Genomic DNA, 25,326 nt, shown 5'->3' on the forward strand with positions numbered 1-25,326 from the left:
CATTCTCAATAAGTAGCGTTTCATGCTTGGCCTTGATTTAATGTACTCACATGCAGATGTCAGGGTGTATTTTTAATAATTTCCTCGAAACCTCTGCCTGGCTTCCCAGCATGTTTAAGATGAAGTCTGGCGATCTGCCTGTGGCCTTCCAGGCCATTTCGGATCTGGCACCTCTCCCATGTTCTCCTCCCCCATCCCCCTGTCTTGCTGACCTACAAGCAGGTCTGGCCTCAGGGCTCTTGGCAGGTCCCTGCCCCCACGGTATTGCGCTCTTGGGGAGGCCCTCCCTGACCGCCCATCTAAAGTAGCCAGGGCCACTGTCTCCTCCGTGCCTCATGGCATGGTCTGACATCCCCCTTCCGTCCTCAAGGTGTCCTCTGGCTGCCAGCAACTGGCTCCTCGAGGTTAGGGACTTTGCTCCTAGGTGGCTGCTGAGCTGCAGCATCAGGTCCAGGCCCCATGGGGGAGAAGGCTCTCGAGGTTTATTTGTGGAATATGTGAATGAACGCTACGCACAGAAGAACCGTTTTGTTTTTGCACAAATTGCTCTGTCCTCTGCATGAGCTTTGTCAGCGCCTCTGAAATGTACTCATGTGTTGGGGACTTCTCTCTGCAGCCCCTGGAACCCCTTTACCTAGTGGATCCCAAGGGACTGTGTGCAGAAAAAAACCTGAAAGGAGGGCCCCAGAAAAGCCTGTGGGTGGGGGCAGAGGAATGGTTCCTCCCTCTTGCTGATGTTTTTCCATGATGGAGTTCTAGGTTTTTTGTTTTCCTATTTTTTAAATTAAATTATATTTTTAAAATTATTATTTAATTTTGATTTTTTTTGTAGAGAGGGGGAGTCTCGCTATGTTGCCCAGGCTGGTCTTAAACTCCTGACCTCAAGCAATCCTCACTCCTCAGCCTCCCAAAGCACTGGAATTGCATGCCTGAGCCACTGCATCCAGCAAATTTAATTTCAATTTTTAATGATAGTTCGATTTTCCTAATGAGAGAGATAACCCAAACCCTGCAGGGGCGGCGGGGGCTGGGGTCGTCAGGGGCGGGGGAGGTGCGGGAGGGCTGCGCAGGTCGCGTCGCAGGGACTGGGGCCGCTCCTGGGGTAGGGAGCCGACCCTGCACGCGCGGCCCCGGCCCGGCCCGACGGTGTTAGCGAATTTCCCCGGAGAAAAGCCCGGTCCCAGCTCTCCGCGCTCCCTGGCAACGGAGCCCGCTTTCCAGTGTCCCCGTGTCCCCGAGTCCCCCAGAGGCGGAGTATCCTCTCATCTCCTGCATCCCCACCTGCGCGTCCCCGACCCCCCCCACCCCGCATCACCTGCAATTGGAAAGCCACCGCCGCCCTGAACCGTCGCATCCCCTCACCCCTGCCCTCCTGCCGACTCAGCCCAGCACCCTGACACTGCCTTCCAGGCCACACCCCTGGTCTTGCCTCCAACATTTCCCCCACCCCCACACTTCCACAGCTCAACCTGGGAGGTGTCCCCATGCGCGGGCAGGGCGGGGGGGACATCTTCAGGCTTCCCGCTCTTTTCTCTTTTTTTCCCCCAGTTTTACTGAGATATAATTCACGTACCATATAATTTAACCATAGAAGCTGTAGTGGTTTCTAGGGTATTCACAGAGTACTGTACTCCCCAGTTCCCCAATACCCATCCTGCCGACACCAGGCAATTCTACTTTCTGTCCATAGATTTGTCTATTCTAAAGCTTTTATAGTGATAGAATCAAGCCATACGTGGTCTCTTGTGACTGGCTTCATTTCCTTAGCATTACGTCCTCAAGGTTCATCCATGTTGTAGCCTGTAGCAGTGCTCCCTTCCCTTTTCATTATCAAGTAATATTCTGTTGTATGGCCATGACACATTTTCTCTTTCTTTGAGACGGAGTCTCGCTCTATTGCCCAGGCTGGAGTGCAGTGGTATGATCTTGGCTCACTGCAGCCTCTGCCTCCCAGGTTCAAGTGATTCTCCTGCCTCAGTACCCCAGTAGCTGGGAATACAGGCATGTGCCACCATGCCCGGCTAATTTTTGTACTTTTAGTAGAGACGGAGTTTCACCATGTTGGCCAGGCTGGTCTCGAATTCCTGACCTCAGGTGATCCACCCACCTCGGCCTCCCAAAGTGTTGGGATTACAGGCGTGAGCCACTGTGCCCGGCTGAACTGCCTATTTTTCAAAGTGGCTGCACTACTTTACGTTCCTACCAGCAATGTAGGAGGCTTCCAACTATTCACATCCTTGCCAACACTTGTTATGGGACTTTGGTGATAGCCATCCTAACAAATATGACATGGTATCACACTTTGGTTTTCTTTTCTTTCTGTCTTTTTTTTTTTTTAAGATGAAGTCTTGCTCTGTCACCCAGGCTGGAGTGCAGTGTCATGATCTCAGCTCACTGCAGCCTCTGCCTCCCAGGTTCAAGCAATTCTCCTGCCTTAGCCTCCCAAGTAGCTGGGATTAGATGTGCCCACCACCACACAGGGCTAATTTTTTTTTTTTTTGAGATGGAGTTTTGCTCTTGTTGCCCAGGCTGGGGTGCAATGGCACGACCTCAGCTCACTGCAACCTCCACCTCCCAGGTTCAAGTGATTCTCCTGTCTCAGCCTCATGAGTAGCTGGGATTACAGGCATGTGCCACCATGCCTGGCTAATTTTATATTTTTAGTAGAGATGGGGTTTCTCCATGTTGGTCAGGCTGGTCTCAAACTCCCGACCTCAGGTGATCCACCTACCTCAGCCTACCAAAGTGCTGGGATTACAGGCATGAGCCACCGTGCCCGGCCTAAGTTTTGTATTTTTAGTAGAGATGTGGTTTTGCCATGTTGGCCAGGCTGATCTTGAATTCCTGACCTCAGGTGATCTGCCCGCCTTGGTCTCCCTAAGTGCTGGGATTACAGGTGTGAGCCACTGCGCCCAGCCACACTGTGGTTTTCATTTGCACTTTCCTGATGTGGTGAGTGATGTTGAGAATCTTTTCATGTGCTATCAACTATTTGCATATATCTATATCTATATCTATATCTATATCTATATCTATATCTATATCTATGTATTTTTTCTTTTTGAGACAGGTCTCACTCTGTCACCCAGGCTGGAGTGCAGTGACATGATCATAGCTCATTGTAACCTCCACCTCCTGGGTTCAAGCAATTCTCATGACTCAGCCTCCTGAGTAGTTGGGATTACAGGAGCACACCATGACGGCTGGCTAATTTTTTTTTTTTTTTTTTTTTTTAGTAGAGATGGGGTTTCGCCATGTTGGCCAGGCTGGTCTTGAACTCCTGGCCTCAAGTGGTCCACCTGCCTCAGCCTCCCAAAGTGCTGAGATTATAGTTGTGAGCCACCGTGCCCAGCCGTTGCATATCTTCTTTGGAGATGTATCTATTCAAATCCTTTGCCCATTTAAAATTTTGATTTTAATTATTTAAAGGCAGGGTCTTGCTCTGTCATCCAGGCTGGAGTGCAGTGCTGCAATCATAGCTCACTGTAACCTTAACCTTCTGGGCTCAAGTAGTCCTCCCGCCTCAGCCTCCTGAGTGGCTGGGCTACAAGTGTGCACCACCATGCCTGGCTCATTTTCTTTCTTCTTCTTCTTTTTTTTTCCCCCCCAATTTTGTACAGACAGTCTCACTATGTTGCCCAGACTGGTCTTGAACTCCCAGGCTCAAGCAGTCCTGCTGCCCCAGCCTCCCAGAGTGCTGGTATTACAGGGATGAGCCACTGTGCCCAGCTAGAGAATTTTTTTTTTTTCTTTAGATGGGGTCTCACTCTGTTGCCCAGGCTGGAGTGCAGTGGTGCAATCTTGGCTCACTGCAACCTCTGCCTCCTGTGTTCAAGTGATTCTCAGCCTCCGAGTAGCTGGGATTACAGGCATGCACCGACATGCCTGGTTAATTTTTGTATTTTTAGTAGAGATGGAGTTTTGCCATGTTGGCCAGGCTGGTCTCGATCTCCTGACCTCAGGTGATCTGCCTGCCTCGGTCTCCCAAATTGCTGGGATTACAGACATGAGCCAACCCCACTGGCCAGAATTTTTTAAATTCATTTTTTTTCCAGGTGGTTTATTGCAAGTGTTTAGAAATAAAATTAACTGTTGTACATTGATCTTGTGTCCTGCAACATGTTTAACTCATCTGGTCTCTCCTTTTTTTCAGATCCCATTTAAAATTCTGAGTGGGCACAAGCACGCTGTGAGCACCTGCCACTTCTGTGTGGATGACACAAAGCTCCTCAGTGGCTCCTATGACTGCACCGTGAAGCTGTGGGTAGGTGGCCTGCTGTTAGGTACTCCTGGAGCGAAAACCTTTCCTAAGCTTAGGCACCTCCTGTGTCGAGTTCCCCAGCTCTGAACTCGCAGGCACTTGTGGGTCCTGGTTTGCAGGTCTTCTGAGCAAAGTGCCAGAAGGAAGGGAAGGTGAGAGCCCAGCCTAGATAAAGTTAGGGTGGCTGCTGCCAGCTTGTGGGCCTGGAAACAGTGGGAATGGGATGGAGACCTCTGGACTGACAGCGCCACACTGTTTTTTTTTTTGAGACGGAGTTTTGCTCTTGTTGCCCAGGCTGGAGTGCAATGGCATGATCTCGGCTCACTGCAACCTCTGCCTCCTGGGTTCAAGCAATTCTTCTGCCTCAGCCTCCCAAGTAGCTGGGATTACAGGCATGTGCCACCACACCCAGCTAATTTTTTAATTTATTTTATTTTTTTATTTTTATTTTTTTTAGTAGAGATGGGGTTTCACCATGTTGGTCAGGCTGGTCTTGAATTCCTGACCTCAGGTGATCCATCCACCTCGGCCTCCCAAAATGCTGGGATTACAGGCGTGAGCCACAGCGCCTGGCCTTTTTAAAATTTAAAAAAAATTTTTTTTGAGACCGAGTTTCGCTCTTGTCGCCTAGATGGAATGCAATGGCATGATCTCAGTTCACTGCACCATCCGCCTCCCGGGTTCAAGTGATTGTCCTGCCTCAGCCTCCTGAGTAGCTAGGACTACAGGTGTTTGCCACTACTCCTGGCGAATTTTATATTTTTAGTAGAGACAGAGTTTCACCATGTTAGCCAGGCTGGTCTCGAACTCCTGACTTCAGATGATCCACCTGCCTCAACCTACCAAAGTGCAGGGATGACAGGTGTGAGCCAGCATGCCTTGCCCCCACAGCTTTTTTTTTCTTTCTTTTCTTTTCTTTTTTTTTTTTTTTGAGACAGAGTCTTGCTCTGTCGCCCAGGCTGGAGTATAGGAGTATAGTGGCACGATCTCGGCTCACTACAACTTCTGCCGCCGGATTCAAGTGATTCTCCTGCCTCAGCCTCCCTAGTAGCTGGGACTACAGAGGCACGCCACCATGCCCAGCTAATTTTTTAGTAGAGACAGGGTTTCACTATGTTGGCCAGGATGGTCTCAAACTCCTGACCTCAAGTGATCTACCTGCTTTGGCCTCCCAAATTGTTGGGATTATAGGTGTGAGCCACCGCGCCCGGCCACCCCACACACCTGTCAGAGAACGGAAGTCCTGGCTGTGTTTGGGGCCTAGGATGTCATCTCTCTGGGTCTCCTTCTTATCTGGAAAACTGAGTTCCATCCACAGAGACTGGATGGCCAGGTCTGTGTGGTCACAGAGGACAGAAAGGTGTCCAGGCCTGGGACCTGTTCATGAGGGGTGGTTGGAAGAGGCAGGCCTGGGTGTAGATCAGCACCCCAAGGTGCAGGAGGCAGTGGTACTGGGGATGGGGCTGTGATGTTCACATGAGGTTGCAGAGGTGGCTCCTGGAGCCCTTCTGGGAACTGCAGGGTATGGCCAGCAGGCCCGGGCAGTGCAGGTCACTCAGGAAGGCTGGGGAGGAGCAGGGCTGGGGGAAGGCAGTGGCCATGGGGCCAGGCCACAGAACGCTGTGTGGCTGGGGCTGGGACTCATGGGAGAGGACAGTCAGTTGTGAGTTTTGCAGCATCTGGCTTCAGGGGCAGGAGTGGAGGGAGCTGAGGCTGGTTCCTGGGTTCTGGTTTGGGTAATGGGGAAGAGGATAGCCCCTCACCCTACAGACGACCTCGAGGGAATGTTTTCTGTGGTATTTCCTGCTAGGGGGACAGGTACTCACATGGAGATTGGAAATAAAGACATCAGTTGAGTGGTTCTTAGGGTGGTACAGGCAAAAGGATTTAAGGGTTTGGAACAGAGGATTTTTTTGAGACATTATCAGTCAATCCCCACTATTGTCTGTTTTTCTTTGTTTGTTTGTTTTTAATGAATTTAAGACCATTGGCCTATAACTTCATACTTGTTCTTTTGTGAAATGGAAATGGGAGAAAATATGCATACACACACACACACACACACACAGCCACAAGATATAATCTGTGCCAAGGCCATGCCAACTGGGCAGGAGGGTTTGTGGTGGACCCCATGTTTAGGACTTACCAGCTGTGTGACCCTGGGGGGTTGCATGACCTCCTGGGCCTCCCTGGGTCTGCCTGTGCTGCACAGGACCAGTTGTGTGAAGGGGCTACCCCGGTACTCAACTCACCTCCACTCCCACCCTCTGTAGCTATCTTTATGGACACCTGGCCCACAGAGCCCAGAGCCTCAAGATCTTGTTAGAAAAACTACTGGTTTCTCTGGGAGCCTCACCCCCACACCCTACAGGATAACACTAGAGGAATTTTTTGTTTGTTTTAGAGACAGAGTCTTTCTCTGTCACCCAGGCTGGAGTGCAGTGGTGCAATTATGGCTCACCGCAGCCTCAACCTCCTGGACTCAAGCAATCCTCCCATCTCAGCACCCCGAGTAGCTGGGACTGCAGGAGTACACCATCACACCTAGCTAATTTTTTATATTTTATATTGTAGAGATGAGGGTCTTGCTACATTGCCCAGGCTAGTCTCAAACTTTTGGCCTCAAGCAATCCTCCCTCCTCAGCCTCCCAAAGTGCTGGAATTTCAGGCATGGGCCACCAAGGTCCCAGTTTCATAGATGTATGCGGACGTGTGGAAAAGAAAAAAAGACTCATGTCAGCTGGGCGTGGTGGCTCACACCTGTAATCCCAGCACTTTGGGAGGCCAAGGCGAGTGAATCACCTGAGGTCAGGAGTTCAAGACCAGCCTGACCAATATGGTGAAACCCCATCTCTACTAAAAATACAAAAATTAGCTGGGTGTGGTGGCAGGTGCCTGTAGTCCCGGCTACTCGGGAGGCTGAGACAGGAGAAATGCTTGAACCCAGGAGGCGGAGGTTGCAGTGAGCTGAGATTGCACCGCTGCACTCCAGCCTGGGCGACAGTGGGAGACTCCATGTCAAAACAAAACAAAACAAAACACCTGCCAACATATTCACAGCTGTGAACTCTGGGGTCATGAAAGGATGAATGTTTTTCTTTCCTATGTTTTCAGTAATAAAATCATATTACCTTTGTAATAATATGAGAAAAACTACCAAACTTAATTTTTTTTTTTTTTTTTTTTTTTGAGACAGGGTCTTGTTCTATCACCCAGGCTGGAGTGCAGTGGCAAGAACACGGCTCACTGCACCTTTTACCTCCTGGGCTAAAGGCATCCTCCCATCTCAGGCTCCCAAGTTGCTGGGACCACAGGCACACACCACCACGCCTGGCTAAGTTTTTTGTTTTTCGTAGAGACAGGGTCTCACTACATTGCCCAGGCTGGTCTCAAACTCCTTGGCTCAAGTGACTCTCCTGCCTCAGCCTCCAAAAGTGCTGGGATTACAGGTGTGGGAGCACGTTTTTTGTTTTTTTTTTTTTGACACAGGATCACACTCTGTTGCCCAGGCTGAAGTGCAGTGGTGCAATTATGGCTCACTGCAGCCTCAACCTCCTGGGCTCAAGTGATCCTCCCACCTCAGCCTCCTGAGTATCTGGGACTGCAGGAACAGGCTGCCGTGCCCAGCTAATATTATCATTTTTTGTAGAGATGGGATCTCCCTATGTTGCCCGGGCTGGTCTTGAGCTCCTGGCCTCAAGCCATCCTTCCTCCTTGGCCTCCCAAAACACTGGGATACAGCATGAGCCACCCAAACCCAGCCCCAAACTTATTTTTAAATGACCAGAAAAAAAGTGGCGATATATTAGAGGGAGATTGGGCATAGGATTAAGAATATTTTTCCCAGCTTCTCTGTACATTTATGGACTTTCCAAGTTATTCACAATAATCTCCAATGAGGGGAAAAGGGTTTTTTATTTGTTTGTTTGTTTTTTTGAGATGGTGTTTTGCTCTTGTTGCTCAGGCCAGAGTGCAATGGCGTGGTCTCGGCTCACTGCAACCTCTGCCTCCTGAGTTCAAGCGATTCTCCTGCCTCAGCCTCCCAAGTAGCTGCGATTACAGGCGCCCGCCACCACACCTGGCTAATTTTTGTATTTTTGGTAGAGATGGGGTTTCACCACGTTGGCCAGGCTGGTCTCAAACTCCTGACCTCAGGTGATCTGCCCGCCTTGGCCTCCCAAAGTGCTGGGATTACAGGCGTGAGCCACCACACCTAGAGGAAAAGGGGCTTTTAAAAGATTTAAAAGGTATTTGGATTTGAGGTGTTGCTGGGGGCAGGGACTGGAAACGGGGTCAGTGGGTGAGGCAGAGTGGGGGGCCAGGGGAGATTTGGCCAAGATACTGTGACAAGAGGAGATGACTGTGTAGGGTTATGGGTTCACCCTCTACGGAGGGACAATGGAGCACATGGTGGGAGCCGCAGCTGAGGGTCTCAAGGAGCCAGCAGGAGGGGACGAAGATGGAAGAAGAGAGCCAGGGTGGGAGACAGGCCTCTGGAGTGGCAGCCAATGGGAGCAGCTAAGGCAGGGGCTCAGAGGGGAGGTGGCGATTTATGGGACAAGGGGCAAAGGCACTAGGAGGGCAGAGCGAGGGAGCACAGGGATGAGGAGCTGCCTGGAGAAGGTGGTGGAGGGAGGAGGGCTGGAAGCAGTCCGTGGTGCAGGTAGGGAACACTTGGATGCACTTCCTGGGACGTGGAGAAGGATGGCTCATGGGAAGGAGGGCATACGAGGTGGCAGAGGTGACAGTGCCTGCACTGTGGATGGAGCATGGAACAGGCAGGGAACGAGAGCAAGAAGGCTGTTGTGGGGACTGAAGGCCTCTCCAAGATTAGGGTCTCTAATCTTGGGACAACAACCAAGGTGAAAACAGGCATCTTTCCCTTCATGGAGACAAGAGCCCTTTGGCCAACACAGACAGCAGCCCCGGGGGGCCCTTCTGCTGACTCAAAAGGGGAAAGAAGGGCCGGGTGCAGTGGCTCACACCTGTGATACCAGCAATTTGGGAGGCCCAGGTGGGTGGATCACGAGGTCAGTAGTTTGAGACCAGCCTGTCCAATATGGTGAAACCCTGTCTCTATTAAAAATACAAAAAAAAAAAAAAAAAAAAAAAAAAAAAAGGCCGGGGGGCGGGAATGCTGTGGGAGAATTGGAAGATGCAAGGTGGACCGCACAGGTGGCAAGTTACCATCCCATCCCCTGGGCAATGACAAGGGGAGAGGCTCCCTTGCCCCTGGGGCCTCTCAGTCACCCCAGAGGATTAAGAAAGGGTTTAAGCCTCCCTGAAAGCTGAGTGCAATGGCCCACGTCTGTAATCCCAGTGCTTTGGGAGACTGAGGCGAGAGGGTTGCTTGAGGCCAAGAGTTTGAGACCAGCCTGGGCAATGTAGCAAGACCCTCATCTCTACAAAATAAAAATTAAAAAATTAGCCAGGCATGGTGGTGCACTTCTGTAGACCCAGCTACTCGGGAAGTTGAGATGGGAGGATTGCTGGAGCCCAGGAGGTGGTGCCTGCAGTGAGCCATAATTGCACCACTGCACTCAAGCCTGGGTAACAACAGAGTGAGATCCAGTGTCAAAAAACAAAAACAAACAAACAAAAAGGCTGGTCACAGTGACTCACGCCTGTAATCCCAGCACTTTTGGAGGTTGAGGCAGGAGGATCACTTGAGCCAAGGAGTTTGAGACCAGCCTGGGCAATATAGTGAGACCTTGTTTCTACCAAAAACAAAAAGATTAGCCAGGTGTTGTGGCGTGTGCCTGTGGTCCTAGCGACTTGGGAGGCTGAGATAGGAGGATGACTTTGGCCCAGGAGGCCAAGGGGTGCAGTGAGCTGTGTTCTTGCCACTGCACTCCAGCCTGGGTGATAGAGCAAGACCCCGTCTCAAAAAAAATTTGGTAGTTTTTCTCATATTATTACAAAGGTAATATGATTTTATTACAGAAAACACATGAAAACACAAGAAAGAAAAAAACTCATCTTTCCATGACCCCAGAGTTAACAGCTGTGAAAACGTTGTCATAGGTGTTTTTTTCTTGTCCATGCACGTCTGCATACATTTATGAAATTGGGACTGTACCAAAATACTGAATATGTACTCACCATAAACTTAGACACCAAATATTGTCACGTCTCCTTTATTTTGCAACTATTTATTACACCCCCTTTCCTTCATTCATTTGAAGTCTAACCAGTATTTCCCCTTTAAATTGTCTAGGTCCACAGGGGTGGGGTCCTGCTTCCAAATGCCCAGAGTGGAGGGACTAGGCCTATTTGTGCACAGCTGCGGTTCCTGCTCTTGGCCACGTGGTGTCACTGTCGAGTCTAAAGCTGCACAGCCCCACGGATCCATTCTGGCACTGCCCTGAGCTGGCCCCGGCCCGCCCAGAGTGCATGCATGGACCTCGATCCCACACCCCAAGATGATCATTTCCTTTTTTTCTTTTCTTTTCTTTTCTTTTTTTTTTTTTTTGAGACGGAGTCTTGCTCTGTTGCCCAGGTTGGAATGCAGTGGTGCGATCTTAGCTCACTGAAACCTCCGTCTTCTGGGTTCAAGCGATTCTCCTGCCTCAGCCTCACCAGTAGCTGGGAGTACAGGTGCGCACCACCACACCCAGCTAATTTTTTTATTTTTAGTAGAGACAGGGTTTCCCCATGTTGGCCAGGCTGGTCTCGAACTCCAGACCTTAGGTGATCCACCCACCTCGGCCTCCCAAAGTGCTGGGATTACAGGCGTGAGCCACCGTGCCCGGCCCGGAAGATATTGCTAGATTCTGCAAAGCCTTTTTGGCCAGTAGGAAAGGACAACATGATCTGTTTGCAGCTCTGCCCCCAGCATGGCCAGTTTTCACCTGGTGTCTGTGGAATTGCGGGGGAGTTTCCCATGGATGCCAGGAATGGCAAGGGTGTCCTTCCTGCTCAGGGGACGTGTTGCAAAGTCCTTTCCTCTTTCGGAGCTGAGTGAGAGTCCGAGGACTGTGGAGTTCTCAGATTTTGCTACCAGAGATAAGCTAAGGGCTAATGTTGACCTCGATTTACGACTTCGGCAAACATGGCAGTGACCACTTTCTCCTCCTCTCTCTCCCATTGATTTGAGGATCCGGTGGATGGTTCTGTGGTTCGCGATTTTGAGCACAGGCCCAAAGCTCCTGTTGTAGAGTGCAGCATCACGGCCGACAGCAGCAGGTGACCTTTCCCTTGTCTTACACTGGGAAGAGGGAGGGCGAGCAGGCAGTCCATAAATAGGCATGCCTGTGACATTTTTGTTTTTAAGTAACAGATATGGGGGTCTCACCATGTGGCCTAAGCTGGTCTCGAACCTGTGGCCTCAAGCGATTCTCCTCCTGCATTGGCCTCCCAAAGTGTTGGCATTACAGGCATGAGCCACCACACCTGGGCTTTGTTAATTTTTATTTTTTATTTAGACAGGATTCTGCTCTGTTGCCCAGGCTGGAGTGCAGTGGTGCAAACATGGCTCACTGAAGCCATGGACTCCTGGGCTCAGTGATCCTCTTGCCTCAACCTCCTGAGTAGCTGGGATTACAAGTGTGCACCACCACACCTGGCTAATTTTTGTATTTTTGTACAGATGGGGTTTTGCCATGTTGTCCAGGCTGGTCTCAAACTCCTAGGCTCAAACAATCCTGCCTTGGCATCCCAAAGTGCTGGGATTACAGGCGTGAGCCACTGTACCTGGCCTGTTTTTTGAGATAAGGTCTTGCTTTGTCACCCAGGCTGTAGTGCGGCGGTGCAATCACAGCTCACTGCAGCCTCCAACTCCAGGGCTCAAACGATCCTCCTGCCTTGGCCTCCCAAATGCTGTGATTATAGGCATGAGCCACCACCCCTACTAGGAATTTGTTTAAAATGGATTTACTTTACCCTGAACAAAAGCTATAAAATAGTTAGTAGAAAACTGGTATGAAAATGTAAGTTTCACGGGAATTTATCTTTTTTTTTTCTTTTTTGAGGTGGAGTCCTGCTCTATTGCCCAGGCTGGAGTACAGTGGTGTGATCTCGGCTCACTGCAACCTCCACCTCCTGGGTTTGAGTGATTCTCCTGCCTCAGCCTCCTGAGTACCTGGGACTACAGGTGCACACCACCACAGCTGGCTAATTTTTGTATTTTCTCGAACTCTTGACCTCAGGTGATCCGCCCACCTCGGCCTCCCAAAGTGCTGGGATTACAGGTGTGAGTCACCATGCCCACATGGGAATTTATCTTATATAGAGGACAAACTTTGCCACAGAAACGTGCCATGTAAGAAGACAAGGATACATTTATGTTTTTTTGTACAAGAAAACATTTCAGAACAAAATAAGTAGTCTCTTAAACTATATTCCTGTGAAAAGACAGACATGGGAGCAGAGAGGAAAGTGATTGAGCCTTTTGGGTGTAGAGATCCCTTTACAAGAGGAAAACAGCTCGGAGGCTGAGGTGGGCGGATCACCTGAGGCCGGGAGTTCAAGGCTAGCCTGACCAACATGGAGAAACCCCTGTCTCTACTAAAAATACAAAATTAGCTGGGCATGGTGGGACATGCCTGTAATCCCAGCTACTCGGGAGGCTTAGGCAGGAGAATCGCTTGAACCTGGGAGGTGGGGGTTGTGGTGAGCCAAGGTCATGTCATTGCACTCCAGCCTGGGTGACGAGCGAAACTCCATCTTAAAAGAAAAAATAAAAAAATAAAAGAAGAAGAAGAGGAAAACAGAATAAATGCTACTTTGAAAGCCCTTGATATAAAGGAGCATGTGTGGGTGGCTGAAGAGTACCGGGGATGATGGTGCTGTGGTTCCTTGTGTGTTAGGCTCTATTTCCTTCCCTTCCTCCCTTCCTTCCTTCCTTCCTTCCTTCCTTCCTTTTTTTTGATGGAGCCTCTCCTGCCCATGCTGGAGTGCAGTGGCGCGATCTTGGCTCACTGTAACCTCCGCCTCCTGGTTCAAGAGATTTTCATGCCTCAGCCTCCCGAGTAGCTGGGATTACAGGTGTGCACCACCACGCCTGGCTAATTTTTGTATTTTTAGTAGAGATGAGGTTTCACCATGTTGGCCAGGCTGGTCTCGAACTCCTGACCTCAGGTGTTCTGCCCGCCTCAGCCTCCCAAAGTGTTGGGATTACAGGCATGAGCTACCATGCTTGGCTGGTTCTCTCTAGTTTCAATGAGAACTGAATGGTCCCTAGGGTGGGTGATGGAGCAGTCTTTTAAAGATGATTGTGTTATTTATAATCTTGGTCCTAAATTAGAAAAATGAAAAAAAGTCTTCATAGAAGTCATAGGCAGGCCAGGCGTGGTGGCTCATTCTTGTAATTCCAGTGCTTTGGGAGGCTGAGGTGGGAGGATCGCTTGAGACCAGGAGAGACAAGCCTGGGCAACATAGAGAGACTCTGTCTCTAAAAAAAAAAAAAAAAAAAAAAAAGAAAGAAAGAAAGAAAGAAAATAGCCAGGCATGATGGTGTGTGCCCATAGTCCCAGCTACTCAGGAGGCTGAGGTAGGAGGATCACTTGAGCCCGGAAGCTCAAGGTGGCAGTGAGCTAGGATTGCACCACTGGACTGCAGCCTGGATGACAGAGTGACATCCTGTCTCAAAAAAGAAAAGGAAAGGAGGGGAGGGGAGGGGAGGATGGAAAGGACCACAGACCTAACTGTCTCCGTTGTTAAGAATCAATGTTTGGCCAGGCACGGTGGCTCACGCCTATAATACTAGCACTTTGGGAGGCTGAGGCAGGTGGATCACTTGAGGTCAGGAGTTTGAGACCAGCCTGGCCAACATGGCAAAACCGCATTTCTACTAAAAATACAAAAATTAGCTGGGCGTGGTGGCAGGTGCCTGTAATCTCAGCTACTCAGGAGGCTGAGGCAGGAGGGTCGTTTGAACCTGGGAGGTGGAGGTTGCAGTGAGCCGGGACTGCACCACTGCACTCCAGCCTGGGCAGCAGCAGGAGACCCTGTCTCAAAAAAAAAAAAAAAAAAGAAACAATGTTCGTCATCTTATTTCCAGAGTCATTGCCGCATCCTATGATAAGACAGTGAGGGCCTGGGACGTGGAGACAGGCAAGCTGCTGGTATGTGTGCCTGTGCAGTGGGGGCGTTGCAGCCCAGGGGCTTGACCAAGCCTCAGGCAGCTTTGGGTTGGACCCTGGGTAGAGGGAGGTGACAAAACTCCATTCTTCTAGGAAGGAAGTGTGTTCCTGGGGATGGAAGGTACAGATGTGAACTGCACCCCACAACAGCCACTGCTTGCAAAAAGTGTGGAGGGTGAGAGGGTGGGCACTGGGGGAGGCAGACTCCTGGAGGAGGCGGATGGAACCAAGGCTTCTGCTTGAAAGATGGGACGGGTTTGGATACACAGAAAGAAGCCAGAATGGGGGGTGGGGTGTGGGGGCTGGTATTCCAGGCTCCCCGGTAAGATGTTTGGATTTGATTAGACAGGAAGTGGGGCCGAGGCCATGGGACAAAGGCCATGTGCCCCCAAGAACCAGGGTTCTGGCCCTTACCAGTCTGTTCTCTTTATATCTTGGAGGGGACCACACTCCGTCCATCTCACAGGCCTAAGACTCTCACTTGACCCTGCACCCCCTCCAGGCAGCCTCAGCCCTGCTCAGGGGCCTCCTCGGGGTCTCCTGCCCCACCCCTGCCGTCCCTCCCTCTCAGCTCCTGCAGGCCTTTCCTGTCCCTTCCTCCTTCCTTTCCTTAAAAAACAACCTTTCTTGTTAGTGCAAAGGTCAGTTTATATTCATTGTAAACATTTTTAGAAAGACAAGATAAGTCAAGTTTTTATTTTATGATGATGATGATGATGATGATTTTTAGAGACAGGGTCTTGCAAGCTCTGTCACCCAGGCTGGAGTGCAGTGGTGCCATCGTAGCTCACTGCAGCCTCAAACTCCTGGGCTCAGATGATCCTCCTGCCACAGCCTCATAAGTAGCTGGGACTACAGGTGAGCACCACCACACCTGGCTAATGTTTTACTTTTGTAGAGATGGAGATCTTGCATGTTGCCCAGGCTGGTCTCAGGCTCCTGGTCTCAAGTGATCCTCCAGCCTTGGCCTCCCAAAGCACTGGGTTTACAGGTGTAACACACCACACCTGGCTTAAAACAACCTTTTGATTGTTGGCTTTTTCAGTGGAAGGTCAGGTATGATACCTTCATCGTCTCCTGTAAGTTTTCTCCTGATGGTAAATACGTGGTCTCAGGCTTCGACGTGGATCATGGAATCTGCATAATGGACGCTGAGAACATCACCACCGTTTCCATCATCAAAGGTGAGGGTGTGTGGGCTCCCTGTCTCTTCAGTCTGCCATAGGAATAGCCACTTGTCACTGACTGACAGTGACCTTCCATTGCTTTATTTGGTGAAACTGTAATGGTATGAAGCACGTCATTAAAGCTGGGACACTAGGCTAGGTGCGGTGGCTGGGATTGCACCTGTAATCCCAGCACTTTGGGAGGTTGCTTGAGCCCAGGAGTTTGAGACCAGCCTGGGCAACAGGGTGAAACCCTGTCCCTACCAAAAACAATACAAAAATTAGCCAGGTGTGATGGCATGCACCTGTAGTCCCAGCTGCTTGAGAGGCTGAAGCGGGAGGATCGCTTGAGCCTGGAGGTGGAGATTGTATTGAGTTGAGATTGAGCCACTGGACTCCAGCCTGGGAGACAAAGTGAGACTCCATCTCAAAAACAAACAAACAAAAAACAACCCCCAAAAAACACACCAAAACTGATCCTCTTCAGTTAATGCTTTTCCATTCATTCAGTCTTGTGCTTTTAACAAATGACACAATGTTCGGCTCCAACCTCATGTGGTCATTGAAAGCCTAATCTTTTATTGAGTGGAGGCTCAGGCTTCTTAATATTAACATTAACAGAGTTAACATTAACAGAGTCTCGCTATGTTGCCCAGGCTGATGTCAAACTCCTGGCCTCGAGGGATCCTCCTGCCTCAGCCTCCCAAAGTGAGGGATTATAGGCAGAAGCCCCCTCACCCAGCCTACCTGTATCTTTTTTTTTTTTTCTTTTTTGAGATGGAGTCTTGCTCTGTCTCCTAGGCTGGAGTGTAGTGGCGCGATCTTGGGTCACCTCAACCTCCACTTCCTGGGTTCAAGCGATTCTCCTTGCCTCAGCCTTCTGAGCAGCTGGGATTACAGGCGCCCGCCACCACGCCCAGCTAATTTTTGTATTTTTAGTAGAGATGGGGTTTCACCATGTTGGGCAGGCTGGTCTCGAACTCCTGACCTCAGGTGATCTGCCCGCCTTGGTCTCCCAAAGTGCTGGGATTACAGGCATGAGCCACTGTGCCCAGCCTATTTTTTAAAATATAGGACTAGTAATTGTTGTATGACAGTTTCCTGGTTGGGACACTGTGTGATGATGATGCCACATGTTCACATGGGGGCTGCTGGGTGAAGGACATGGGTGATTTCTCTGTTATTCCTTACACCTCCATGGGAGTTTACAATTATCTTAAAATTAAAGTTAAAAAAATGTGTAATTATTGTAGAGACATTCATTATGGGCTGGGCGTGGTGGCTCATGCCTGTAATCCCAGCACTTTGGGAGTCTGAGGCTTGTGGATCACCTGAGCTCAAAAGTTCGAGACCAGCCTGGCCAACATGGTGAAACCCTGTCTCTACTAAAAATACAAAAATAGCCAGGCGTGGTGGTGGGCGCCTGTAATCCCAGCTACTCGGGAGGCTGAGGCAGAATTGCTGGAACCCAGGAGGTGGAGGTTGCAGTGAGCCGAGATCGTGCCTCTGCGCTCCAGCCCAGGTGACAGAGCGAGGCCCTGTCTCAAAAATAAAAAAATCATTCATTATGTAAATAAAAAAGCAAAAGGCTGCTGTGTCTGTCCTGTCTCCTCCCCAGAGGCGACAGGACATGAATGAACCATATGAGCCTGTTATGAACCATACATTGCTGGGCGGTCTTCCTGAACCGTGTGTATGCCTGTGCGTACACGTGTTTGCACACACAACACTGCTTCTCATATGTGCTTTGTGTTTCTTTTTATCGATGTGGCACTATGCCATGTGCACTGCCCCACAGCTTCCCTAATAGCCCCTAATAGCCCACTTGACACTCTGCCCCCACCACGCTTCAGACTCCAGCTTTGCCCCACACTGCTCCATGATCCGGCCCAGGCCTTTGCAAGCACTGTTCCTTCTTCCTGGAGTGCTCTTCCATTTCTGCTTCCCTCGCTGGCTTTTCGGGCCCTTCCTGGACCCCTCAGGGTGGCCAGGCTTATGTTGTCTGGGCCTTGGTGGCCCGTGCACTCGTCTCATGACCCATGGCATGTGGCAGGTCGTTGCTTGGTCCGGGGTGTCTCCTCCATCAGACTGGGAGCTCTGCAGGGGCAGGGAACCAGCTGTGCTCCCGGTTCAAAGCCTGGGGCATAGTAGTCACTCAGGAATGTTTGTGCAGGTGTGTAGCTCCTGATGAAAACTGGAATTGTGTTTTGTAATTGTCGCTGGCTGGGGAAGTCGTGGGAGTCCTCCAGCCCAGCAGGTGGAAGGCGTGGTCTCAAGTCCCTTTCCTCCGTGTTCTGCAGATCATCACACAAGGTCCATCACGTCATGCTGCTTTGACCCCGACAGCCAGAGGGTGGCTTCTGTCTCATTGGACAGGTGCATCAAGATCTGGGATGTTACATCCCAGGCCACGCTGCTCACCATCACTAAGTGAGTTGGGCTTCAGGAGGCCAGAAGGGAGTTTGGGCGGGGCGTCCCCATTCATGCCTTCCTGAATTCCACATAAGCCAGCATCCATGTGGACACGTCTGTTGCTTGGTCATGGGTGCTCTGAGGAGGCTAGGGAGAGGCAGGCAGGAGGGAGCCATCAGCTGTTGCCTGTGGGCTGGGCTGGGCTGGGCCTCAGATGCATTTGTTTCAATGTGAGCCACTAGTGGAAACCATTGTGCAGAGAAGTCCACAAAATGTGAAGTTCCAGCATCTCCTGTAAAATGGGAAGGTCTGGCTGGGCATGTGGCTCATGGCTGTAATCCCAGAGCTTTGGGAGGCCAAAGTGGGAGGATCACTTAAGGCCAGGGGTTCAACACCAGCCTGGGCAATGTCACAAGACCCCATCTCTACAAAAAATTTAAAAATTAGCTGGGTGTGGTGTCACACACCTGTAGTCCCAGCTACTCAGGAGGCTGAGGCTGGAGGATTGCTTGAGCCCAGGAGTTTGAGACTGCTGTGAGCTATTATTGCACGACTGCACCCCAGCCTGGACAATGAAGTAAGACCCTGTCTAAAAAAAATAAATAAATAAAATGAATTCAGTCGTTTTGGAGATATTACATTATCATTTAAAAAAATTTTGGGGCTGGGCTCGGTGGCTCACGCCTATAATCCCAGCACTTTAGGAGGCCGAGGGGGGCGGATCACCTGAGGTCAGGAGTTCGAGACCAGCCTGGCCAACATAGTGAAACCCCATCTCTAGTAAAAATACAAAACTTAGCTGGGCGTGGTGGCGGACACCTGTAATCCCAGCTATTCAGGAGGCTGAGGAAGGAGAATAGCTTGAATCCGGGAGGCGGAGGTTGCAGTGAGCCAAGATTGTGCCACTGCACTCCAGCCTAGGTGACAGAGTGAGACTCTGTCTCAAAATATATATATATACACATACACACATACAACATAAAACATGACATTTTAACCATTTTTAAGTGTGCAATTCTCTGGCATTCATTACATTCACAGTGTTGCGCAACCGTCACCACTATTTATTTCCAAAATGATTTCATCATCTCAGACAGAAGCTCTTACCCGTTAAGCAATAACTCCCCATTCCCCATGTCCCCAGCCCTGGGTAACGTTTATTCTACTTTCTGTCTCTATGAATTTGCCTATTCTAGATATTTCATATAAGTAGAATCAAACATTATTTGTCCTCTTGTGATTGGCTTATTTCACTTAAAATAATGTCCTCAAGGTTCATCTGTGTTGTAGCCTGCATCAGAACATCAGAACTTCATTCCTTTTTTTTCCTTTGAGACTTAGTCTCGCTGTGTCGCCGAGGCTGGAGTGCAGTGGTGCCATCTTGGCTCACTGCAACTTCTGCCTCCTGGGTTCAAGTGATTCTCCTGCTTCAGCCTCCTGAGTAGCTGGGATTACAGGCGCCCGCCACCACGCCTGGCTAATTTCTGTATTTTTAGTAGAGACGGGGTTTCACCATGTTGGCCAGGCTGGTCTCGAACTCCTGGCCTCAGGTGATCCACCCACCTCGGCCTCCCACAGTGCTGGGATTAAGAACTTCATTCCTTTTGATGACTGAATAGTACTGCATTATAGGTGTACATGCCACATTTTGTTTATCTGTTCATCTGTTGATGAACTCTTAGGCTGTTTCTACCTTTTAGTTATTGGGAATAATGCTGCTATGAACACATGTACATGTAACTTTGAGTTCCTGCTTTCAATTCTTTTTATTTTATTTTATTTCTTTTGAGACAGAGTCTTGCTCTGTTGCCCAGGCTGGATTGCAGTGACGTGATCATAGCTCACTGGAGCCTCGGATTCCTGGGCTCAAGTGATCCTCTTGCCTCAACTTCCTGAGTAGCTGAGACTACAGGTGCACACCACCATGCCTGGCTAATTTTTAAGTTTTTTTTTTTTTTTGTAGAAACGGGGTCTCATTATGTCTCCCAAGCTAGTCCTGAACTTCTGAGCTCAAGTGATCCTTTCACTTTGGTCTCCCAAAGTTCTGGGATGACAGGTGTGAGCCACTGCACCTGGCCTGTTTTTAATTCTTTACTTTACCCAGGAGTGGAATTGTTGGATCATATGGTAATACTGTGCTTAGCTTTTTCAGGAATGGGGATCTTGCTTATTAATTTTGCACTGAGAACTGAAAATGATATAGCCCGACCGAGATTATGAATTTTTTAAATCCTCTAGCAAGATCAGCTATATCATTTGCAGTGGTGCAATCTCGGCTCACTGAAACCTCCGCCTCCCGGGTTCAAGCAATTCTCCTGCCTCAGCCTCCCAAGTAGGTGGGACCACAGGCACCCGCCACCACACCCAGCTAATTTTTGTATTTTTAGTAGAGACAGGGTTTCACCATATTGGCCAGGCTGGTCTCAAACTCCTGACCTTGTGATCCACCCGCCTCGGCCTCCCAAAGTGCTGGGATTACGGGCATGAGCCACTGTGCCTGGCCACACTGTGGTTTTCATTTACACTGTCATTCATATTGTTTTTCTCCTATAGGTAAAAAGTCATTTCTCTCTTGCTGCTCTTAAGATATTTTTGTTGTCCTTAGTTTTCAGAAGTGTAATTATGTGTCTGGGTGTAGATTTCTTTGGATTTATCCTGTTGGGTTTTACTCAGATTCTTGAATCTGTAGGTTTATATATTTTGCCAAATTTGGTAAAATTTCAGCCATTTTAAAAAATCACTTTTAAAGTCGACTCCATCTTGTCCAGAACTGTATGTGCAGCACAGCCATTTTCCCCAAACTTCTGTACCGGTGAAATGGCCTTCTACGAGAAGTGGGATTTATGTGAAATGAGAGTCCATAGAGATACCTCTGGTTTATTTATTTATTTATTTAGAAATTGCTATGTCTTTTTTTTTTTACTTTAAGTTCCAGGACACATGTGCAGAATGTGCAGGTTTGTTACATGGGTATACATGTGCCATGGTGGTTTGCTGCATCTGTCAACCCGTCATCTAGGTTTTAAGCCCCGCATGCGTTAGGTATTTGTCCTAATGCTCTCCCTCCCCTTGCCTCCAACCCCCTGACAGGCCTCAGTGTGTGATGTTCCCCTCCCTGTGTCCACGTGTTCTCACTGTTCAACTCCCACTCATGAATGAGAACGTGTGGTGTTTAGTCTTCTGATCCTGTGTTAGTTTGCTGAGAATGATGTCCCTGCAAAGGACATGATCTCATTCTTGCTCATGGCTGCATAGTATTCCATGGTGTATATGTACCACATTTTCTTTATCCAGTCTATCATTGATGGGCATTTGGGTTGATACCAAGTCTTTGCTATTGTGAATAATGCTGCAATAAACATACGTGTGCATGTGTCTTTATAGCAGAATGATTTATAATCCTTTGGGTATACCTCTGGTTTAAACCTCAATGACAGTGTCTGGCTTCTGGGAGAGCTTGCAGTCAACCTCCATGATATGCCAGCATGGTTCTTAGCTCACCAGGCACTGAGAATTGGTGAGGTTTATGCTGGGTGCCCCTGCGAAGTTGACATTTCTTCTCCTTTGGCCTTGCTCAGTTTGTGCATTTCGAAGAACCAAAATGGGTTCCAAAACTCTGATCTGAGCTCTAGAAAATTGTTTTGCTCAACCTTTTCTTCAGGTCAAATGATTGATTTTATGATCCAGGCTACTCAGAGAAAACTCTGCTTACAAGAGGAGGTGAGAATCACAGGAGAAAGACATTGAGGGTTACAAACAAAAAGTGGCAAAATACAGACAGGCTTTTTATTATTATTATTTTTCTGAAAAAGAAGATGCTTAAAAATTAGAATGAATAACTTCATTTTTTTTTTCTGAGATGGAGTCTTGCACTGTTGCCCAGGCTGGAGTGCAATGGCACAATCTTGGCTCACTGCAACCTCCACCTCCTCCACCACCTCAAGTGATTCTCCTGCCTCAGCCTCCGGAGTAGCTGGGACTACAGGCACGTGCCACCATGCCCAGCTAATTTTTATATTTTTTGTAGAGATGGGGTCTTGCGATGTTGCCCAGGCTGGTGTCAAAATCCTGGGCTCAAGCAATCCTTCCACCTAGACCTCCCAAAGAGCTGGGATTACAGGCATGAGCCACTGCACCCAGCCGAATAACCCAAAATTTTATTAATTAAATATACAACACTGAAATATACTTGAATAGCACTCAAGACAAATGAGGATAGGAGTGAGAAAAAGGGAGAGTGAATAGTTGGGGTGGAGAAGCAGAAGAGTAAGTAAGAGAGGGGTGGAACAGGGGGAGACCACGGCTGACATTGTCGGGGGAAAGATGGGGAGCAGGAGAGAGCCTCTGTGTAAGCGCGATCCAGCACCAAGCCCCAAAGGCTGTCTGTTAATCAATCACTCCTGACACCAGCTGCTTTTCCCTCCAGCGCCAAGGGAATACTGCAGAATCTTCCCAAATGAGGGCAATTTGTGCCCCAGTGGACATTTGACAATGTCTGGACTCTTGTTTTGTTGTCACAACTGGGTGTGGGGGTTCCTGGCATCTACCAGGAGAGGCCAGGGATGCTGCTCCACCTCCTACAGAACACAGGACGGCCCCCACAACTCTGAGTAACCCAGCTCAAAATGTTCACCTTGGTGTGGTTGGCCCAGTGCCGTGGATCATGCCTGTAATCCCAGCGCTACTTTGGGAGGCCAAGGCAGGTGGATCACTGGAGCCTAGGAGTTTGAGAGCAGCCTGGGTAACATAGCGAAACACTGTCTCTATTATTATTTTTCTAAAAATTGGTGCAGTTGAGAAATGCTGGAACAGCGTGACAGTCTGAGCAATTCATATCTGGACCATGGTAGGTAGTGATCAAAGGCATGATGAATATGAGCTTACAGGAGATGCTGACCCCCACTTAGGTATGTCTTCAGGTCCTCTTGGGGCGAAGTGCTAGCATGCGCACCCCGACCATGAGCTCACAGGAGACAATACCCCCCAGCTTTAGGTATGTCTTCAGGTCCTCCAGGAGCAAAGCGCTAATGTGTGCACCCCACCATCTGTGTTTCAGGGCACATTCCAATGCAATCTCAAACTGCTGTTTTACCTTCAGTGGCCATTTCCTGTGTACAAGCTCCTGGGATAAAAACTTAAAAATATGGAACGTCCACACAGGGGAGTTTCGAAACCGTGGAGCCTGTGTGACTCTGATGCAGGGCCACGAAGGTTCTGTCAGTTCCTGTCACTTTGCCAGAGACAGTGAGTAATTAACATGCAGAAGGCCTCCATTCCTGTAGGAGTACTGGGCAGAGTTCTCCATGTTCCGTTCAAATGGACAGAGAGGCGATTTCCAATGATGCTGACAGGGAGGGCGGATTCTTCCCCACGAGAACAAAAAAGCCAAGAGGGAAGACCACAGATACCAGTTTACAGTGGTAGAAACTCAGCTCAATGTGGCATATGCAACCAAAGAAATTGATTAATCCTGTAATAGAAAAGTCCAAGAGTACGTCTGACTTCAGGCATGGATGAGACAAGAGAGTCAATGCTGTTGGGTACCCAACTCTTCCACTCTGTCTCTCAACCTAGCTTCCCTCTGTATCAGCCTTTACCCCCAAGGAGGCAAAGATGGCCAGATGTGGTGGCTCATGCCTGTAATCCCAATGCTTTGGGAGGCTGAGGTGGGAGGACTGCTTGAAGCCAGGAGTTCAAGACCAGCCTGGGCAACACAGCAAGACCCTGTCGCTACAAAAAAATTAAAAAATTAGCTGGGTGTGGTGGTGCACACCTGTAGTCTCAGCTCTTCAAGAGGCTGAGGTGGGAGGATCACTTGAGCCCAGGAGTCTGAGGCTGCAGTGAGCTATGATTGTGCTACTGCACTCCAGCCTGGGCAACAGAGTGAGACCCTGTATCTAAAAAGAAAAAAAAAAAAAAGGCCAGGCAGAATGGCTCATGCCTGTAATCCCAGCACTTTGGGAGGCTGAGGTGGGTGGATCACCTGAGGTCAGGAGTTCAAGATCAGCCTGGCCAACATTGTGAAACCCCATCTCTACTAAAAAACACAAAAATTAGCCAGGTGTGGTGGTGGATGCCTGTAATCCCAGCTACTCGGGAGCCTCAGGCAGGAGAATCGCTTGAACCCGGGAGGCGGAGGCTGCAGTGAGCCAAGATCACACCACTGCACTCCAGCCTGAGTGACAGAGCAAGACTCTGTCTCAAAAAAAAAAAAAAAAAAAAAAAAATATATATATATATATATATATATATATAATAAAAGAAGTAAAGAGGACCTCTAGTGGTCCAGCTCAGCCTAGTTCTGGCCCCTGGCAGTCCTGGAGAAAGAGGCCCTCTGTCTGGTGGTGCCAGAACAAGTCCCAGGGAAGACTCCCATTGGCTCAGCTTGGGACACATGTCCATCTCTTAACGAATCACTTAGGGGGCAATGAAAGCCTCTGATTGGCCAGGTCTGGGTGACTTGCCCACCTGCAGAGCTAGGGTTGGGGTCAGAACCCCCTGATGCAGAGGGACTGAGTAGGCAAGGAGTGTTTCCCCACAGGAAATTGGGAGATGTTGCCAGATAAAGGGACATAGAGGTGAATGGGGGCAGTGACAGGAAGCCACCGCGGCTAGCCAGCTCCAGGGAGGGAAATGGGTGCTCTTGACACTCAGGAGCCAAACGTATGCTCCCCTATCCTGGTGAGAAGTAGGGCTTGCTCTGTGTGTCTGGGGGCCTCAGCTGGCACACATGCCACTGGGACCTGGCTTGAGAAGCACTAGGGTGCTTCTGGACAACTTTCCCTCTTCAGCAGCACACCTTGTCTAAGTCCCACCATGAGGCGCCCTGCCAGCTTCTGTCCTTGGCTTTATGGGGTTCAGAATCACACGCAGTTGAGCCGAAATTGTGCCACTGTGCTCCTACACTCTAGCCTGGGTGACAGAGTGAGACTCTGTCTCAAAAAAAGAAAAAAAAAAAAAGAATCACATGCAGTTAATCATTATTATTCCAGATTCTGTATTTGTGAAATCACCTACTTGCTGATATTTATTTGTAAACCTAAAGTCAACATTCATGGTACTTTCAAGGTCACTCACAGATGTGAAGAGCAGCAAAAAATCTAAGTCACCTCCCAGCTGAGGTTGGACAAGGCAACACTCTGCCTTCTTGTTTCACCTCCCATGTGGTAAAATGTCCTTTTTGTGGTCTATTTAGTGCCACTGTTTGTTTTTTTTTGTTGTTTGCTTGTTTGTTTTGCTCCCTCTGTTGCCCAGGCTGGAGCGCAGTTGCGCGATCTTGGCTCACTGCAACCTCTGCCTCCTGGGTTCAAGCGATTCTCCTGCCTCAGCCTTCCAAGTAGCTGGGATTACAGGTGCACACTACCACGCCCAGCTAATTTTTGTATTTTTGGTAGTGATGGGGTTT

The 25,326-nt window shown here is 49.3% G+C and overlaps 1 protein-coding gene across 1 annotated transcript in view; it reads left to right on the forward strand.

The window, feature by feature from the left end:
* Positions 1-25,326, forward strand: part of WDR88 (WD repeat domain 88) — a 46,689-nt gene that overhangs the window by 3,164 nt on the left and 18,199 nt on the right. The window contains exons 2-7 of the mRNA XM_054464684.2: positions 4,154-4,264; positions 11,358-11,446; positions 14,262-14,325; positions 15,389-15,527; positions 17,810-17,939; positions 22,978-23,165. Of these exons, the coding sequence (XP_054320659.1) occupies positions 4,154-4,264; positions 11,358-11,446; positions 14,262-14,325; positions 15,389-15,527; positions 17,810-17,939; positions 22,978-23,165 (721 nt within the window). The remainder of the gene's footprint in view (positions 1-4,153; positions 4,265-11,357; positions 11,447-14,261; positions 14,326-15,388; positions 15,528-17,809; positions 17,940-22,977; positions 23,166-25,326) is intronic.

This window comes from Pongo pygmaeus, chromosome 20 (assembly GCF_028885625.2).
Source record: "Pongo pygmaeus isolate AG05252 chromosome 20, NHGRI_mPonPyg2-v2.0_pri, whole genome shotgun sequence".
In the NCBI taxonomy this organism is placed as follows: Eukaryota; Metazoa; Chordata; class Mammalia; order Primates; family Hominidae; genus Pongo; species Pongo pygmaeus.